The 21,058-nt window shown below is 37.7% G+C and overlaps 1 protein-coding gene across 1 annotated transcript in view; it reads left to right on the top strand.

Moving 5' to 3' along the window:
* The window catches only part of SLC26A7 (solute carrier family 26 member 7), a 187,033-nt gene that overhangs the window by 139,365 nt on the left and 26,610 nt on the right, over positions 1-21,058 (top strand). The window contains exons 12-15 of the mRNA XM_055546398.1: positions 2,106-2,212; positions 5,609-5,675; positions 11,341-11,478; positions 17,767-17,812. Coding sequence (XP_055402373.1) covers positions 2,106-2,212; positions 5,609-5,675; positions 11,341-11,478; positions 17,767-17,812 — 358 coding nt within the window. The remainder of the gene's footprint in view (positions 1-2,105; positions 2,213-5,608; positions 5,676-11,340; positions 11,479-17,766; positions 17,813-21,058) is intronic.

Genomic DNA, 21,058 nt, shown 5'->3' with positions numbered 1-21,058 from the left:
TTATTGGCATATAGTTGCTCATAGTAGTCTCTTATGATCCTTTGTATTTCTGTATTGTCTGTTGCAATCTCTCATTTTCATTTTTAATTTTGTTCATTTGAGTCTTCCTTCTTTTTATCTTGATGAGTCTGTCTAATGGGTTATGGATTTTGTTTTTCTTCTCAAAGAACCAGTTTTTAGTTTTATTCATCTTTGGAATTTTTCTTTCATTTCTTTTTTATTTATTTCTGTTCTCATCTTTATGATTTATTTAATTCTACACACTTTCTGTGTTGTTTGTTTGTTTTTTGTTCTTTTCCCAGTTGCATTAGTTTGTCTATTTGATATTTTTTCCTATTTCTTGAGATAGGATTGCATTGCTATATACTTCCCTCCTAGAACTTCCCAATAGGTTTTGGGTCATCATGTTTTCAGTGTCATTTGTCTATAGATATTTAAGAAATCTTTTTAGTAATCTTTTGGCTATTAAGAAGTGTATTGTTTAAATCTCCACATGTTTGTGTTTTTTTACAGTTTCTTTCCTGTTATTAATATCAATTGTTATAGCATTGTGGTCAGAGAAGATACCTGTTACAATTTCAATTTTCTTAAATTTAGTAAAGCTTGATATGTGACCCAAGATGTGACCTATCCTGAGAATGTTCCATGTGCACTTGAGAAGAAAGTGTATTCTTCTGCATTGGATGGAATGCTCTGAAGATATCCATCAGGTTCATCTGATCTAATGTGTAATTTGCAGCTTGTGTTTCCTTATTAATTTTCTGCCCAGATGATCTGTCCATTGGTGGAAAAGTCCCCTACTATTATTGTGTTACTATTGATTTCCCTTTTATGTCTGTTAATGTTTGCCTTATGTATTGAGGTGCTCCTATGTTGGGTGCGTGAATATTTACAATTGTTCTATTTTCTTCTTGGATTGATAGCTTGATTGTTATGTATCATCCTTCCTTACCTCTTGTAATATTTTTTATTTTAAGGTCTATTTGTCTGATATGCAAATTGCTACTCTGGCTTTCTTTTGATTTCCATTTGCCTGGAATACAATTTTCTATGCTCTCACTTTCAATCTGTATGTGCCCCTAGGTCTGAAGTGGGTCTCTTGTAGAGAGCATCTATAGGGGTCTTGTTTCTGTATCCATTCAGGCAGTCTGTGTCTTTTGGTTGAGGCATTTAATCCATTTACATTTAAAGTAATTATTGGTATATATGTTTCTTTGGGCATGTTCTTAATTGTTTTGAGTTTATTTTTGTAGGTCTTTTCCTTCTCTTGTGTTTCCTGCCTTTAGAAGTCCCTTTAGCATTTGTTGTGTAGCTGATTTGGTGGTGTTGAATCCTCTTGACTTTTGCTTGTCTGTAAAACTTTAGGTTTCTGCCTCAAATCTGAATGCGATCCTTGCTAGGTAGAGAAATCTTGATTGTAAGTTTTTTCCTTTCCTAACTTTAAGTCTAATCCTGCCACTCCCTTCTGGCCTACAGAGTTTCTGCTGAGAGATCAGCTATTAACCTTATATGGTTTCTCTTTATTATACCTGTTGCTTTTCCCCTTGATGCTTTTAGTATTTTTTTTCTTTGGATGTAATTTTTGTTAGTTTGATTAATAAGTGTCTCGATGTGTTTCTCCTTGAGTTTATCTTTATGTGAAACTCTTTGTGCTTCTTAAACTTGTTTGGCCATTTCCTTTCCCATGTTAGAGAAGTTTTCAACTATAATTGCTACAGAATTTTTTCTCAGGCCCTTTCTTTCTCTGTTCTTCTTCTGTTGTTGTTATTCAGTCACTAAGTTGTATCCAACTCTTTGTGACCCCATGGACTTCTGCACACCAGGATTCCCTGTCCTTGTTTTGTGTGAATCTGTATATTCCTTTCCTGGTCCTGGTCACGGACTCTTGCCACTACTCAGCAGGCGTTCTGTGAGATCTTCTACATCTGAAGATGTATTCCTGATGCATTTGTGGAGAGAGATGTACTCCACATCCACCTAGTCCTCTACTCTTGCTGAGAGATATCATACAGGAATGTTGTAGAACAAGACTGAGGAACTGAGCAATCGGGAGAAAGATGAGCATACCAAAGGACGCATATATCCTGTCTCCTGTTCTCTTTCAGGGCATATGGGTCAGTACATACATATTTACAATATGTTTTGCTGCCAATGTTGGACTGCTGTTTGGTGTTGTGTGTACCACAGCTATCGTGATTGGTCGCTTCCCAAGGTAAGATATTATTTAAATACTGTTTATTCTGACACAGTAGCAAAATATATGGTGTTGTCAGTTACTTTTATTTCTGTGGAATAGATAGTATTATAATGTCATGTTTTTAGATTTAGAGCTAGAAAGAGAATTTTTTTTATCTACATGTGATATATAACAATGTTGGTCTTAATGGAGAAGAAATGGCCTTAATGGATGAGAAATATTTTGTTATAGCTATAAAAGAGAATATATAAAATAGAATATATAAAATTTATTAAAATGAATTAATTAGCATCATAGCCATATACTGCATTAGAGTTACTTTTTTTTTTTTTTGATTAAGGGAATGCTTATAGTATCTAATGAGACACAAACCATATAGCAATGTAATCATTTGAAAAGTTAAATAACCTCAATAAATTTAACTTTTCCAAAGTTGTATTAATTTGCCTACTTTTTCTACATAGCTTATTAAAAAGTACATTCTTTTTGGTTTTTTACTAAACTTTTATAAAGCCCTTCCATATTTTGATTATTTTTCTGTTTTCTCAATGTTCACCATTTGATAAAGCTTCTACTCACATCTCATCCTTCTTTTGAAATTTTTGTAAAATAATATATTCTTAAAATTATCTCTATAGATTCAATCTTTATAGAGTCTATCAGTTCAGTTCAGTTCAGTCACTCAGTGACGTCTGACTCTTTGCGGCACCATAGAATCCAGCATGCCAGGCCTCCCTGTCCATCACCATCTACCGGAGTTTACTCACACTCATGTCCATTGAGTCAGTGATGCCATCCAAACATCTCATCCTCTGTCGTCCCCTTCTCCTCTTCCTTCAATCTTTCCCAGCATCAGGGTCTTTTCAAATGGGTCAGTTCTTTGCATCAGGTGGACAAAGTATTGGAGTTTCAGCTTCAGCATCAGTCCTTCCAATGAATATTCAGGACTGATTTCCTTTAGGATGGACTGGTTGGATCTCCTTGCAGTCCAAGGGACTCTCAAGAGTCTTCTCCAACACCATAGCTCAAAAGCATCAATTCTTCAGCACTCAGCTTTCTTTATGGTCCAACTCTCACATCTACACATAGCTTTGACTAGATGGACCTTTGTCAGCAAAGTAATGTCTCTGCTTTTTAATATGCTGTCTAGGTTGGTCATAACTTTTCTTCCAAGGAGTAAGCGTCTTTTAATTTCATGGCTGCAGTCACCATCTATAGTGATTTTGGAGCCCAAGAAAAGAAAGCCTGCCATGGTTTCCATTGTTTCCCCATCTATTTGCCATGAAGTGATGGGACCAGGTGCCATGATCTTAGTTTTTTTAATGCTGAGTTTTAAGTCAACTTTTTCACTCTCCTCTTTCACTTTCATCAAGAGGCTCTTTAGTTCCTCTTCACTTTCTGCCATAAGGGTGGTGTCATCTGCATATCTGAGGTTATTTGTATTTCTCCTGGCAATCTTGATTCCAGCTTTTGCTTCATCTAGCCTGACATTTCACATGATGTACTCTGCATATAAGTTAAATGAGCAGGATGATAATATACAGCCTTGGTGTACTCCTTTTCCCAGTATGGAGCCAGTCCTTTTTTCCATGTCCAGTTCTAACTGTTGCTTCTTGACCTGCAAACAAAACGGACGAGTCATAGTGGAGAGTTCTGACAAAATGTGGTCCACTGGAGAAGAGAATGGCAAATCAGTTCCATATTCTTGCCTTGAGAACCCCATGAACAGTATGAAAAGGAAAAAAGATATGACAGTGAAAGATGAACTCCCCAGATCAGTAGATGCCTAATATGCTACTGGAAAAGAGTGGAGAAATAACTCCAAAAAGAATGAAGAAACAAAGCCAAAGTGAAAACAATGCCCAATTGTGGATGTGACTGGTGATGGAAGTAAAGTCTGATGCTGTAAAGAGCAATATTTCATAGGAACCTGGAATGTTAGGTCCATGAATCAAGGCAAATTGGAAGTGGTCAAACAAGAGATGGCTAAAGTGAACATTGACATTTTAGGAATCTGTGAACTAAATGGACTGGAATGGGTGATTTTAATTCAGATGACCATTATGTCTACTACTGTGGGCAAGAATCCCTTAGAAGAAATGGAGTAGCCCTTATAGTCAACAAAAGAGTCTGAAATTCAGTACTTGAGTGCAATCTCAAAAATTACAGAATGATCTCTGTTTGTTTCCAAGGCAAACCATTCAATATCACGGTAATCCAAGTCTATGCCCCAACCACCAATGCCGAAGAAGCTGAAGTTGAGCAGTTCTATGAAGATGTACAAGACCTAACACCAAAAGAGATGTCCTTTTCATCACAGGGGACTGGAATGCAAAAGTAGGAAGTCAAGAAACACCTGGAGTAACAGGCAAGTTTGGCTTTGGAGTACAAAATGAAGCAGGGCAAAGGCTAACAGAGTTTTGCCAAGAGAATGCATTGGTCATAGCCAACACCCTCTTCTAACAACACAAGAGACGATTCTACACATGGATATCACTGGATGGGCAATACCAAAATTAGATTGATTATATGCTTTGCAGTTGAAGACGGAGATGCTCTATACGGTCAGCAAAAACAAGACTGGGAGCTGACTGTGGCTCAGATCATGAACTTCTTATAGAGTCTCTCTCTGTCTCTCTCTGTCTCTCTCTGTCTCTCTCTGTCTCTCTGTCTCTCTCTCTCTCTCTCTCTCTATATATATATATATATATATGCACATTGTTATCTGATCCTATCTTGTTATTGATTCCCTCTTTACTTCCTGTATTTTTAAACAAGATTTCTGAAAAACCATATACTTTCTAGCCTTTTCCCTTATTGCTCACTCTTTTTTGTCAATTTACCTCCTATGCCTTAAAGATATGATAGCTGGGAGTCCAGGTGAGATAAATTACATTTTAAAAATCTCAGTTTAGATGTCTGTGCTGTTACTTTCGGAGAAGGCAATGGCAACCCACTCCAGTACTCTTGCCTGGACAATCCCATGGGCAGAGGAGCCTGGTAGGCTGCAGTCCATGGGGTTGTAAAGAGTCAGACATGACTGAGCGACTTCACTTTCACTTTTCACTTTCATGCATTGGAGAAGGAAATGGCAACCCACTCCAGTACTCTTGCCTGGAGAATCCCAGGGACGGGGGAGCCTGGTGGGCTGCCATCTATGGGGTCGCACAGAGTTGGACACGACTGAAGCGACTTAGCAGCAGCAGCAGCAGCAGCAGCAGCTGTTACTTTATTTCTGAGGATCCCAGAGAGATACACATTTACCAGTGTCTTATGAACAGTTGGGATGTAGCATGGAAACCACTCTGGATACTTTCTAATTGTTGTAATAAAATGACTCATCCTTTTTACTTTGTGGTGGTTAATGTAGTAACTTTGAAATTATATATTTTATATATGCTTTCATTCTAGAGCAAAGACTTTGAGTACAAAAAATATGAAGGAGATGGAATTTAAAGTGAAGACAGAAATGGATGATGTAAGTTTAGTTTCCTTTTCCTTTGTGTAATTAATAATTTTTGTAGGTCAGATAGTTTCAAGGTATAAGAAGCAGATAAATTACTAATTTTACAATGATAATTCTATTTTTGATTAGTTTGAACTTTTAAAAGTATATCTGACCACTTCATATATGGCAGTCAACATGCAACAAATCAATAGAACAACAGCAGAAATCTTGTATCAGCATTCAAATAAGAGAATAACATGGCACATAAAAATACAGTAGAATCATGGTCCAGATTAGTTCAGGTATTTGGAAACCTCTTTTCCATTTGATGTGTCTGTTAGTTTGTGTGTGTATCACTTAGTCGTGTCTGACTCTTTGCGACCTCATGGACTATAGCCCACCAGACTCCTCTGTCCATGGAATTCTCCGAGAATACTGGAGTGGTTTGAAATTTCCTTCTCCAGGTGATTTTCCTGACCCAGGGGTCTCCTGCATTGCAGGCAGATTCTTTACCATCTGAGCTATAGGGTGGTCCCAACTATTAGTTTAGTTTGACATATAACAGTCAAACTAAACTAATAGTCTATCCCAAATTAAATGATGGCAGAAGATGGGGAATGGGAAAGGGAATAAAGAAAAGTGGGATCATGGTATTTGTGAACACAGTCAATGAATCTTATTATCAGCAGAGTGTAATTAATGACTCTAGGCTTGGTTTCTTGCACAGTGGACACCTTTTTCAGAAAATAACTTTTATAAATTATCTCACCCTCAGGTGGCGCTAGTGGTAAAGAACTTGCCTGCCCAGGTAGGAGATGTAAGAGACGCAGGTTTAATCCCTGGGTCTGAGATTCCCTGGAGGAGGGCATGGCAACTCAATCCAGTGTTCTTCCCTGAGGAATCCCATGGACAGAGGAGCCTGGCTGGCTACAATCCATAGGGTTGCTCTGAGTCAGACACGACTGAAGTGATTTAGCAGGCACGCATGCAATCCATGTTTAGGCAGGCCAATTGTGTTTGAATTCTAGCTTCTTGTTCTGAAAGACGACACAAGTTTAAGGTAAAGAAAGAAAATGTTGACTGAAATTCTTGTCAGTTAAAAAAATTGGCCTTACTTTGAAACTGCTTTTTGATGTTTGACTAACCTTTTTTATCTTTATTTTTCATTTTTACTTGTTTTAATACCTCATGATTGTCCTCAGAACAGACAGAACTAAACTCCTACCAGAAGCATGAGTGTCAGGGTATTTCTGAGTAGACTGGAAGGAAAAAGTAAGCAACAGGAGTCCTTCTCTGACCCCCAGGGAAATGGCTTGTGTTTTTAACAAGTATGGAAAGATTTGCTTCATAGAAAGCTATCGGAGTTCAAAGACTTTGAAGGTGTCCCAGACTCAAGTTTTCCACCAATGTTACCTTTCTTTCTTTCCTGTCCCTTTCTTTTCTTCCTTTAAAATTTTCAGGTGCCAAGTCCCAGACTGACTCAGGCCTCTGTGTATCCACCCCACACATGCAGCTGTGTACCATAGCCTTGACATTCTTAGCTTTGAAGCAGAATTCAAGTTTGACTATTTTTAAGTTTAAAGATCTCTCATTAATAAATTGTACCTAATCCATACCTTCTCCTCAGGCTAAATGTGTGAGAAAATAAATAAGAGGATTTGCAGGAAGATGAAAGTGCCACAGTTTCTCCATGTCTTGCCCTTGATTTGTTCCAGTAGTCTATTTACCTACCCGAATAATAACTGTGTCACAGGAAATCTTAATTTTATTAGAATATTGCACCTCAGTGGTTATTTACTGTTTTGTATCGAAAGTAAGAGGGAAAACACTAAGCAAAAGACTTGAATATGAACTGTTAGGTGGAGTTTTTAGCTAACTTCAAGTGTAGCAGTGATCTGTCCCTCCCCCTCTCCCTCTCCTTCAGGTGAAACAATTTGGAAGATCTCTTTCCACTCAGGGACTTCAGGTCTATTGAGAATTTCTTTTCTGGCCCAACTCCATTCCATTCCATGCCTATCTTTAAAAAGCATACTAACTCAAAACATACTGGCGCAATCATATGGTGAGATTAATGAGACAATCTAAGACGCGGGGGCTTTGTCATAACTAAACGCGACAGGCCGAATGTTTGATTTTGTCTTGTAAGAGATTTCCTCTTTATTAAAAGTTCCTTGGGTAACATAAAGGTTTTTATTTTCTTGAATTGTTTAGTTGTGGCAAATCTCCCCACTTTCTAGAGCTTCAACAGTTGTGTAGCTATAGAAACTTTTTGAGATTATCCGGTTTAAAAATGTACCTGCTTTAGCTCGCAGGATTCCAGTAGGGGAAGGAGGAGGCGGCAACGAGCAGAGCCGTTGGGGGTGATGGGGGGTGGGGGCGGCTGTGGTTTCTGCAACAGCAGCAGCACCGTCTCTGCGCTGCTGGGATGGGAAAGGACGTGAGGATCCCGGTGGAGTCAGCGGCAGTGCTGCTGCGGGAGGGTGGGCATCGGAAGGCGATGGAGGATCGGGATGAACAGCACTGACAGCATCATCCAATGGCTGCTCCAAGTGAGAGGGTCCAAGCCTGGTGAGAACGTCCAGCTACAGGGGCATGAAATCAGAGGACTGGGATTGTTAAAGTCCAGAGAGAGCTTTCTCAGTCAGCCTAGGACTGTCCTACTAGGACTGAAAGCACCGTTCAAAATATGAGGTGATATCCATGGGCAATCCTATATGATTTGCTGTGACTTTCTGAGTACAGTGGTTTCCCTCCAAAAGCAATTACTTGTTTCTTGGGGGCTATGTGAACAAGGGAAAGCAGTCATTGGACACTCTCTGCCTCTTACTGGCTTACAAAATCAAATATCTTTAGATTGTTTTCTTCTCGGAGGAAACCATGAATGTGATGGTTTTAGTAGAATTTAGGGATTTTATGATGAATTAAAAGAAGATATAACATTAGAGTATGGAAAACTTTCACAGACTACTTGAACTGTTTATGGATAGTAGTCATCCTGGATGAGAAAATATTCTGCTGTCATGGAGGTTTATCACCAGATCTCCAATCTGTGGAGTGGATTTGGTGAATTATGCAGCCAATCAATGACCTAGATCAAGATTGTCTTTGTGATCTTTTGTGTTCTGACCCTGAAAAAGATGTTTTTGGCTGGGGTTTGAAAATGACAGGGGATCGTGCTTTGCACTTGGTGCGGAAGTGGTTGCAAATTTCTCCCTAAGCGTGATTTGGATCTTGTATATAGAGCCCATCGAGTGGCTGATGATGGATAAATGTTTTTTGCAGACAGTTGGTCACTCTGTTTTCTGCATCCAGTTATTGTGGAGAGCTTGACAAAGCCGGTGCCATGATGAGTGTGGATGAGACTCTAATGTGTTCTCTTCAGATTTTACAGCATGCAGAGAAAAAGAAGTCAAGTGCCCCGAGACATGAAATACCTCCAAGGGCTATGATCACAAAGCAAGCAAAGAAATAAATGTCATTTTGACACTGCCTGCTTGGGGCTTGTAATATATATAGCTTTTATTTTTAAAGCTGTAATGTGTATAGGTCAGCTTACTTAAATAAGGTTTGTGGGCCCCATTCCAGTTTTTACTTTATCAATAGTATTTGTTGATTTTAATAGCAAATAAAAGATTCCCCACTCTCAAGGAAAGATGTTTTATTTTGTTTAGTTCTCTGTTCCTTTTACAAACGATTTTAATGATAGTGCTAAAGCTGTACACCCCAGGACAGTTTATCCTGACTAAGGGGTGAGTGTACAATTGATCTTTCTTTAAATTTGGTACAGCTCATGAATAATGTAAATACCCATTTTCTTTAGGATATAAAGAGAGATCTAGGATGCTCAGTGTGTACATGTTATTGTCATAAAATGCATACTGTTGGATACAAAACACTGTGAACCTTTTTGTTTGCTTGCTTCAAAGAAATTGCTCTTTTTCTTGTCTTGTCATGTACAAACTAGTTTTTAGAGTTATCAAAATTAAGAATAACTTTCAACCTTGCCAGCATCACTTGTATGTATATTTAATTAAAGTACACTTTCCCCTGTGATACACTTAAATGACAATTAAAGCCATTATTTTAAATGTTTGTGATTCTTTCCTAAAACCAAAGATTCTGTTGAAATATATATGGACACTCTCCTAAGTACAAGGTGACACGATTGTATATCCCTGCTGCCTTCTTGGGGATTCAAAAATAGGTTTTTAAGTTTGAATAGCAATTAATAACATAGGGCTGTTTACACTACTAATGATTAAAGTTAATAACATTTTGTAGTATTTTCAGTCTATTCATTAAGTAATCTTTACAATTACATCAGGACTGAACCTGTCCATTCAGAAAGCTTCAAATTATAAAAACAATACTGTTCTGTATGTGTGACTGATTATGCTTTCTTTGGCCTACATTCTTTACTCTGTGATGAGGTTGAAGCTTGTAAGTCAAAACAAAGAAACTAACTTACTATCTACCAGTTTATACAGAACTCACAGCATCTATGACTTTTTAAAACTAATATCTGTTTTAAAAAAAGGAACGCAGTTTCACCAGATGACCATGTACAATACCATGTGGGAAAAATGAATTCAGACTTATTTAATGATGAACTTGTTAAAAAAAAATTACCTACTTTAAAAAACAAGGAAGCTAAGAATTATCCAAATTCACATTATCTATTATTTTCCAATCTTTCTCTCTCTGTCCGTATGTGTATGAAGGAGTACTGCTTTATTTAGTTGGTAAGGAATTATCATTTCATAGAGCTTCCATTTCTCTCAATTTCTAAGCTAGACCACTGCTCCAAAGGTCATGGTGCTGTGCTGCGCTTAGTCGCTCAGTCATGTCCGACTCTTTGTGACTCCATAGACTGTAGCCCGCCAGGTTCCTCTGTCCATGGGGATTCTCCAGGCAAGAATACTGGAGTGGTTTGCCATGCCCTCCTCTAAGGGATCTTCCCAACCCAGGGATTGAACCCAGGTCACCTGCATTGCAAGTGGATTCTTTACCATCTGAGACACCAGGGAAGCCCAAGGTCATGGCAAAGATGGTATTGCCAGGAAGACCTGGGCAAATGGCTGCAGCAGACAAATTTTGTATTGAAAATTTTCCTTCTCTATTTCTTCATGTCTTGTCTACATCCTGGCAATCCATAATCTAGGCCTGCCCAAAGTGAAATTACCTTCCTGATAATACCTGTTGGTTTCTTTCTCCCAATTAGAACTATCAGTCACTTGTAAGGTGACTTCCAGGCAAAGGAAGGCTACATCATTATGAGGTAAATGATTGACAGTTGACCTTTCAGGCCATATTTTCATTTTAAAAGATACGGGATGGCTAGGTAAAGGAATTTTAAATTTCTGGATTGAGTGGAAGAGGTACTTTTAGGAGGATAAGTCTTTCGGATACTCTTTGGATAGTCTTTTGCCTCCCCAAAACTCAGTAGGAATAAGGGGTATTTTCTGAAAGTCTACAGACTTATCTAATGGTTGCTAATGTTTCTTAGTAAAGAAGTACATATTTTCCTTGAGACATATAGTAGTATATTTAATCCTCCAAAAATTTTTTATAATGAAAACATCAGCAAAGAAATTGTCAATTATGATTGAGTGACATTTGTACTTACAGGGTTTCAATTCATTGTAGGATTTATTTCATTCAGACTCTGAATCTATTCATTTGTTTCCTCTAAAAGGAAACCCTGCAGCGGGTGAAAATTATCTCAATAAACAACCCGCTTGTTTTTCTGAATGCAAAGAAGTTCCATAATGATATAATGAACATAATCCAAAAAGAAAATATTGGAAACCAACCACTTGATGAAATCAGAAAGGTAAGGTCAACTCTTTTGATTATATTATGCTACAGGTAATCCAAAATTATCTCAATAAACAACCCGCTTGTTTTTCTGAATGCAAAGAAGTTCCATAATGATATAATGAACATAATCCAAAAAGAAAATATTGGAAACCAACCACTTGATGAAATCAGAAAGGTAAGGTCAACTCTTTTGACTATATTATGCTACAGGTAATCCTATATCTTGATACCCCAAAAAGGAATCATGTAAATATAATACATTATAAAAATGTTTAGAGGCCTCTTCCCTCAGTAAAATCTTATATTATGTTACAATTTTTATTTGGTTTGTAGTTAGCCTTTAGGTAATCACTCTTGTTCATTCATTTGTGCATTTACTCATTAATTCAGCAAGTATCTAAAGGACATGTGTGTTGTGCTGTTCTGTGCTTAGTCTCTTAGTTGTTTCTGACTCTTTGCGACCCCAGGCTCCTCTGTCCATGGACTTCTCTAGGCAAGAATACTGGTGTGGGTTGCCATGCCCTCCTCCAGGGGACCTTCCCAACCCAGGGATCAAACCCACGTCTCCCACATTTCAGGCAGATTCTTTACCAGCTGAGCTATCAGGGAAGCCTGTGTACTAGGTGCTATAACCCTGGGAGGAATAAACAAGACAATTCACTTAAATTAAAGGATATTTTTACCAAGAGAAAGAAGAGTTAGGTCTACCTCTAAAAGAGAATATAGTAGATGACTCAAAGAGGTATAAACTGTGGGCCTCATTATGATAACATTGTCTTAAATTGCCATCATTTTTTATCTCCACAAATTATCTCAGTTAATAGAGATAACAAATAAAATGTGCATGAGAAAGAGCTATGCGTAATCATTTGAATCTTTAGGGCCTCTGCAATGTTAAGAGCATGGACTTTGGAGCTAAGCTGCCTGGGTAAGCTACTTAAAAGCTATTAGACCTTCAGTTCAGTTCAGTTCAGTTGCTCAGTTGTGTCTGACTCTTTGTGACCCCATGGACTGCAGCACGCCAGGCCTCCTTGTCCATCACCAACTCCCGGAGTTTACTCAGACTCATTTCATTTGAGTTGGTGATGCCACCCAACCATCTCATCCTCTGTCGCCCCCTTCTCCTCCTGCCCTCAATCTTTCCCAGCATCAGGGTCTTCTCAGATGAGTCAGCTCTTTGCATCAGGTGGCCAAAGTATTAGACCTTAACCAAATTATTTAATCTTTTCTATTTAAGTTTCCTAATCAGTACTATCAACAATAAAATAAGTTAATATATACAAAGAAGTTAGATAGTTCCTGGCCTACTTAATACTTTAAAATCTTAGCTAGTATTACTAGTTTGATTGAGTGCAAATAATATCCTCTCAATGAAGAGTTTCTTGACTATTGTAGATCACAAAGTTCTCTTCTTTCTCTTGTATCCTTGAGTATATACTATCTCTGTCAGTCAGATGCATAGGAGACCCTGGTCCTCCCATTTCTGGTATCTCAGGAACTAACTCCACATTCCTGTCTCTGAAGTTTTATGTCTGCCCCTGGGCCTCATGCTGATCCACACTACAGAGACCCTAGATATAAGATCAGATATGAAATTTGCTGGGCACAGTTCAAAATGAAAGTGTGAAGTTCTTTGTTCAACAGTTGTTAGGAATTTCAAAATGGTGTCAACACAGCATTAATTCAAATGAGAGACCCTTCTAAGCTTGAGGTCTTATGTGACTGCACAGAACTCTAGCCCACAAAACTGGCCCTGCCTGTATATCTCCAGTCCTTCTTTACCACTCACTGAGCTCTTTTAGATGTCACTTTCATCAGAATATTAGGAGCCACCATCTGTGATTTTGGGTTGAAAAGAACTTGCTCTTATGCTAAAGGAGGAGATATATACCTAATTGTTCAAGTTGTATTAATATATTAGGCCTGTTTTTTATCACAAAGCCATTCTAGACCTGTATATGAGACAGGTATGTTCTTGTGGCTGACTTTAAGCTCATAACCACCATGTATAACAGCATTATGGGAAAATCTGTCTAGAGCTTCATGTAACCTAATTAACTACAATTAACTAATTAATTAATTACAAGAAGTTTGTGGTCTTGTTTTTCCAAAATGTAAACTTACTTCTTGAAATAATATACTAAATTGTGGGCTTTATCATTTCTAGTAGAGTACCTGACATGGCAATTCTTATTACTAGTTATTTATCAATAGTTGATAGTCTTTTCCTTATTTTCCTGCAAGATTAAGGTTGTTCCAACCTGTTTTCAGAAATTGCAAAATGACATGTGTTTACCTTTAGTATATTGTTACCTTAGAAACAAATCTCACTAACACAGTCTTTTGTGAGAAGTTTCCACATAAATGATTTTACCCACTTGGGATTTCAGAAAATTGAGTCTAAAAATCAAACAAGGTTCATTGAATTTAGGTTATTAGTAGATGAAGGCACTCAAAAGGATTCTTCAACTCAGAACTTATGATGGTGAGGAAGAATTTGTTGAAACTATGTTCCACTATAATGATAATGGTGCAAATATTGTATGTATATTTGTATGTTGTGAGTTTTAAAGGAATACCAAGGATTCGGATGGCAATCTGGAAGCCCTGCTCTCAGAGGAACCTGGGATAAACCTTTATTTGGAATGGTTAAAAGGATAGTCTTGAGCTTGAGTGCTCTTTGGGGCATTTCGTATTATTCTTGTCAGACGCTGTCAAGGATATCTACTTGTCTTGAGGACTATGCACTTACTCCAAGTTCCGTCTTAGAGAGAGATGTCGGCAGCAGTTAATCACTGCTGCAGCTTTACCTCCCTTTATCGGGCTGCACACAGGGGTCCACAGTTGTGCCTTCAACTGGAGTGCTCTGCCAGGGCCTCAATTTTCTCTTCTCCGACAGCTGTGTTTTCAACAGATGGTGGTGATGGACATTTAAAACACTCCAGAGCAGGAAGATTCACATCCCATTCAAAACACAAATTGAAAAAGGATCCTCTGTTAGGTTATATAATGATATACTTTTATATTGCTATACTTCCTATATGCTCAGTTGTGTCCAACTCTTTGAGACCCCATGGACTGTAGCCTACCAGGCTCCTCTGTCCACAGGTTTTCCCAGGCAAGAATACTGGAGCAGGATGCCATTTCCTACTCCAGGGGTTCTTTTCAACCCAGGATTGAACCCACGTGTCTTGTGTCTCTTGCACTGGCAGGCGGATTCTTTACCACTGAGCCTCTATATCACCATTAAATATCTCCCTGAATACAGAAGCTTAGAAGGATCTCAGGCTGCTAGTGTTTGATGGATTTGTGCTTATTATTATATAGAGCTACAGGTATTCACTATTCATTACCATTTTGTGCTCTCACCTTGCAAGAGAAATTTCAATCTACCATTTATCTAAAATTTTCTTCTGCTCAGGCAAGGTGTATTTCAAAACTAGACTTTGTTTTTGAAACAGTGTTTTAGATTTACAGAAAAATTGAGTAGTTAGTATAGAGAGTTCCTATATATAGAGAGAGTCCCTATATATACCCCACATTACACAGTTTCCTCTATTATTAACATCTTGCATTAGTGTGACATATTTATTATAATCAATCAACCAATATGGATACATTATCATTAAGTAAAGTCCGTGCTTTATCTGGGCCTCTCAGGTGGTGCTAGTGGTAAAGAACCCATCTGCCAGTGCAGGAGACTTAAGAGATGTGGGTTCGATCTTTGGGTCAGGAAGATCCCCTGGTGGAGGGCATGACAACCCACTGCAGTATTCTTGCCCGGAGAATCCCATGGACAGAGGAGCCTGGTGAACTATGATCCATAGGGTGGCGTAGAGTCGGACAGGACTGAAGCGAGTTAGCACACGTGCTTTATTTAGATTTACTTAGTTCTACCTGATACCCTTTCTCTGTTCTAGAATTCCACCCAGTATATCACGTTACATTTAGTTGTCTTGTCTCCTTAGTTTCCTCGTGACTGTGACCGTTTCTTAGGCTTTCCCTTTATTGAATGGTCTTGACAATTTTGAGTAGTACTGGTCAGATATTTTGTAGAATGCCCCTCTGTTGGGATTATGTCTTATTTCTCTTGTGATAGCACTGGGAGTATGGGTTTTTTTTTTAGGAAGAAAACTATAGAGGTGAAGTGCCATTTTCATCACATTTGTATCAAGGGTACATAATATCAACATTATTTCTCACTGTAGATATTAATCTCGATCTTCTGGATGAAGTAGTATTTGTCAGGTTTCTCCCCTATAAAATTACTTTATTTCCTCTTTTGCACGCTATACTCTTTGAAAGCGAGTCACTGTGTGCAGCTTGTATTTAGGGAATGTGAAGTCATGCTCCACCTTCTTGAGGGTGACGTATTTGTATAAATAATTTGAAATTCTTCTGCAGAAGGGGTTTCAGACAAGGCATTTTTAAGAGGAGAGAAAGGAAACTCACGCGCATTGGCTGTGTTTCAGGGGCTCGTCTCTTTACCTGGGTTATCTAACATACTTGTCATCCGTCCCATGATGTAACTGACTTTATCTGAATGTTACAAAAAAAAAAGATTGAGACTTAGAAATGTAAAATAACCTGGGGAAAATTATTTGATAACTGTCAGAATCAGGCTTAAAATATATAAGCTGTGCCAGTGGGTGCAGTACCAGTGGGTGCCCAGGTAGCGCTAGTAGTAAAGAACACGCCTGCCAATGCAGGAGACTTAAGAGACAGGTTTGATCCCTGGATAGGGTTTGATCCCTGGGTTGGGAAGATCCCTTGGAGAAGGGCATTGCAACCCACTCAAGTATTGTTGCCTGGAGAACCCCATGGACAGAGGAGCCTGGTGGGCTACAGTCCATAGGGTCACAAAGAGTTGGACATGACTGAGCGGCTAACACACACACACACAGCGGGTATTAAGAAGGGAAATTGATACTCTATGGTCACCCTCCAAGATGAAAACTGATTTAATGGGAAAGTAGTATAATGTAGCAGTTTGGAGCAAGAGGTACAGAGTTGAAAGACATGAACTTAGGTTTTAACTTAATTCTGCTAGCTTTATGACTTTGGTCAAACTATGTAACCATTTCAATCATTAGGAGTCTTTCAAATTTAAAAATTTTCCGACTTTCATATGGAAAATGACGTCAGTAACTTCATAGGATTATTCTGAGAATTAAATGATTAATGTAAAGTTCTTAGTATACAGTAAGTATTCAAGTAATGACAATTGCTATCATCACGAACAGTAATAACAATAAGACATTTTTGAGAAATATATAGCATGTTTTAATTTTAAAGGCATCAATTATTTTTAATTTCAAAAAAATTTAATTGTAGGATATAAAGTCATTTTCATTCTCCAGCATTTCCATAAATTGGAATTTTTTTCTTGGACATTCCCATGAAGCTTCAGATGAACAGCTAATTTTTAAAAAAATTATTTATTTTTATTGAAGTTTAGTTTATTTACAATGGTTTGTTAGTTTCAGGTGTACAGCATAGTGATTCAGTTACATATACATTTTTTCCTCATTCTTTTCCCTTATAAGTTATTGCAAAACATTGAGTATAGTTCCCTGTGCTATACAGTATGTCCTTGTCGCTTATCTATTTTATATATAGTAGTGTGTGTTTGTTAATCCCGGACTCCTAATTTATCCCTCCCCACCCTTTCCCCATTGGTAACTGTAAATTTGTTTTCTATGTCTGCGAGTCTGTTTCTGCTTTGTATGTAAGTTCCTTTCTATCATTTTTTTGATTGGATTCCCTGTGTAAGTAAGGTATATGATATTTATCTTTCTCTGTCTGGCTTACTTCATATTACTCAGCCATAAAAATTACAATGATGCCATTTATAGCAACATGCATGGACCTCATACAAAATGAATAGCTGACTTTTGTAAAATATGAAATACACATTTGGTGGCTCTCTCTTTGAGTACTGTGTTAATGAGGTTAATTTCTGATTGGACACATACATGAAAAACACATGTAAATGTTCACTTCCTGATGAAAAAACATCAAAACAATCTTGCAGAAAATGTTCTGAAAAAGAGAGTCTGACTTGATAAATTATCAACTGAGCTAACATAAACTTAGAGCTAACTTATTATTTCCATTTGTTGTATTTATCATTCTGAAAAAAAAAAAGCTAGAGAAAATAATTATTGGAGACTATTTTTTGTTGTTATTGTGGAGAAAAGAATGATGTTCTTTTTTAGGGACAGAAATGAGTTTTTATAATGTTATTCACCTTTTTAATGTTATTCACCTTTTATAATGTTATTCACTGTTTTTATTGCAGTATGAACAAAGCACATTGGTCAGTTCTCTGAGTGGCGTTTGCAATGGTGAGTTAGCGTAACGGAAATCTGAGTTCTGACTTGACCACAGAACAGAAGGTGAACCTTTGCCTTCTCCTTGCGGCCTCCTGCCTCTGTTCTCCTTCCTCTCTCCTCCTTGTCTGCCTCTGCCTTCACTTTCCTCCCTGCTTCTCGCCTGTTCTGTCCACCTGGCTGTTTCCCTCCCTTCCTCTTCCTCTCCTCTGCTCCTACTCTGTCCTCCCCATTCCTCCTTCTTCTCTTCTTTGTCTTCCTCCCCACACTCCTAACTTATTTTAGAGATTAAGTTCAGATGTGTCAGCCTACAAAGGATGAAAGTATAAAAATTTATTATGAGGCATTACGAATACCTGAAACACTTAAATTAATGGTATTTTTTAAAATGGAAGGAAATACAATGTCCATCGATCAGAATACACAACGTTGAAAAGATGTCAATTCTCAAATTTTGTTATACATATAAACTGAGTCACAATTAAAATTCTGATAGGACGTTTTAATGGCAGTTAATAAAATCATTCTAAATTTTGTACAAAACTCAAATAGCCAAGAATAGGCACAGCTGTTGAACTGTATGAACAGGAGGGAGAGCTTGTTTCCTTGTGAATGTATAAATGTTTATAAATGTGTATAAAGCCCAATAATCGTGCAGTGCGCTGCTGGTTCAGAGATGAATGAACAGGTCGACAGGACAGAGCAGAGAACACAAAAGTGAGGAAAAGCTCACGTGTTTTACCTGCGACAAATGTGGCACTGCAGAGCAGTGAGCAAAAGACTGTCATTAATATGCAATGATGAGACAATCACACACCCACGATGAATGGAATTAGACCTTCATCCTATCCCATCCCATCCCCCAAGTCAGTACCAGCTCAAAGTCCTAAGAGTGGTAGACAAACTATAAATTTAAAAGAAAATATAGGAGAATATGTATAAGAAATGTTAAACATTATCATTAAACTTCACTAGATTATGAAGAGTTTTGTTTACCAAATGTCATCATATGAAGCATGAAAAGATAAGCCAGAGTAAAAGAAGATAGACGTAATTTATAAAATGAAGAAAGAATTGTACTCCCTAACATATGAAGGAGTAAAAATGGCAGATGACCTGTTAGAAAAATGCACAAGAGATATGAACAGGCATTCCACAAAAAGAGACATTTTCAAATTTACTAATGAGCATATGCAGATATGCTTACTTAAACTCACCGATGTTATTCATAATACTTGAGGAAATATAGATTAACTTTGCAATAAATAATACAATATATATGATTGATAGTTTTTTAAAATCTGACAATACCAAGTATTGGTGAGGATATAGAGCAACAAAAAGTCTTTTGCAATGCTAGTGGAGTGTAAACTGTAGAAACTATCTTGGAAAACAGTTTGGTAATATCATATAAAGTTGAAGATACACAAGATACACAAACCGGCAGTTCCACACCCAGTTTACATTTTAACAAGTTACATAAACAAGAATGTTCAAACAGTATTGTTTTTAATTAACCAAACCTGGAAACAGTTCATATTAAAAAAAAAAAGTTAGCTGGTATGTATAAGTATGGAATATTTATACATTTGAATTTTTAGTTGATATATTTATTATATGGTACACATATACAATAATGAAAACTAGATGAGTCATAAACGTAACTGGGCCAAAATGAAAAGGCAAAGGAAAACATAAAATTCAAATTCTATTATATAAGCTTAAAAAAAAAAGCAGGAAAAGCTGACATACTGATTTTGGCTCTTCTAAAGACAGTAGTAAAGGAGCCTCTTAATATCTGCACCTGGAAACATATACAAGATTGTTCATAGTAACTCTGTTTATAATCCTTCCAAATGCAGAAAAATTAATACTTTTTAGAAGTACAGTGAATAAAAGAACATGTGGAATGTTTATATATAAATATATATTATAGTATCTGTCATATTACTTTAAAGTACTCTAAATAAATGTATAAATATAGAATAGGATAAAATAAATATCATATAAATATACAAATTAATTCCATGGCCCACATCAACAGGATAGCAGTCAGATGCTAGCTTCTCTGGTCTTTTCTGATTTCTCATGACAAATTCACTTTCTTCTGCTTTGTGCTCTGAAAGGATGCTTATATGATCCTGGTATTGCACTTATTTAATGGTTGTTTTTTGCAAGTCTTTCTCTTCTGCTAGCCTGAAAAGTTTACAAGGGCATTCTCACCTCTGCATCCCTATATCAGGCCCACTTTGCAGAGGGCAATAGCTGATCGACATGGTCACCCTTGCCGTGTCCCTGGGAAACCTTTGGTACCCAGTTACCCTTTTATAGTAGTTAGGACTGGTTGACTAGAATGTTTTCCTGGTATCCTCCTTCTCTCTCTTCTGACACTCCAGAGTATCCTGAGTTCCCCTACCTCTCTCTCTTGTTCAGGAACAGCATCCAGCTGTCACTTCCCTGTGCTTTAAATGCTCAGGTTTCTTTTATTTCTCATGTTCTTGATTACCTGTCAAAGTTTAAATAGTAAAACCTATAACTCTTGGTTTTGTTGTGTTTACATTTTCACTTCTGTTACTCTGATTCTGTCCTTAACCGTATTCAAGATGGATTAGTATGACTTTCCTATTTTTTTTCTGCTATGAGACAGTCTTGGTCTTACTCCATGAATAGAGAACATCCAGTTTCCTGTGATTACAGAAGATAAAATTAATTGATCAAGGCACTTCCTCCTATGAGCCAAAGTAACCTGAGAATCTTCTAAACAGGGAGCTGTAATAAGCTCTTACCAATGGCTGGTGTTGACTGGGAGTTGGGGATGAACAGGGAAGCCTGGCATGCTGCAGTTTATGGGGTCGCAAAGAGCCTGGCATGGTTTACTCAGTTCAGTTCAGTCGCTCAGTCATGTCCGACTCTTTGCGACCCAGGAATTGCACCATGCCGGGCCTCCCTGTCCATTACCAACTCCCGGAGATCACTCAGACTCATGTCCATTGAGATGGTGATGCCATCCAGCCATCTCATCCTCTGTCGTCCCCTTCTCCTCCTGCCCCCAATCCCTCCCAGCATCAGGGTCTTTTCCAATGAGTCAACTCTTCACATGAGGTGGCCAAAGTACTGGAGTTTCAGCTTTAGCATCATTCCTTCCAAAGAAATCCCAGGGCTGATCTCCTTTAGAATGGACTGGTTGGATCTCCTTGCAGTCCAAGGGACCCTCAAGAGTCTTCTCCAACACCACAGTTCAAAAGCATCAATTCTTCAGTG

Source organism: Bubalus kerabau, chromosome 14 (assembly GCF_029407905.1).
Source record: "Bubalus kerabau isolate K-KA32 ecotype Philippines breed swamp buffalo chromosome 14, PCC_UOA_SB_1v2, whole genome shotgun sequence".
Classification (NCBI taxonomy): domain Eukaryota; kingdom Metazoa; phylum Chordata; class Mammalia; order Artiodactyla; family Bovidae; genus Bubalus; species Bubalus kerabau.
Note: the sequence above shows the minus strand (reverse complement) of the source record. Positions and strands in the feature narration are given on the sequence as shown.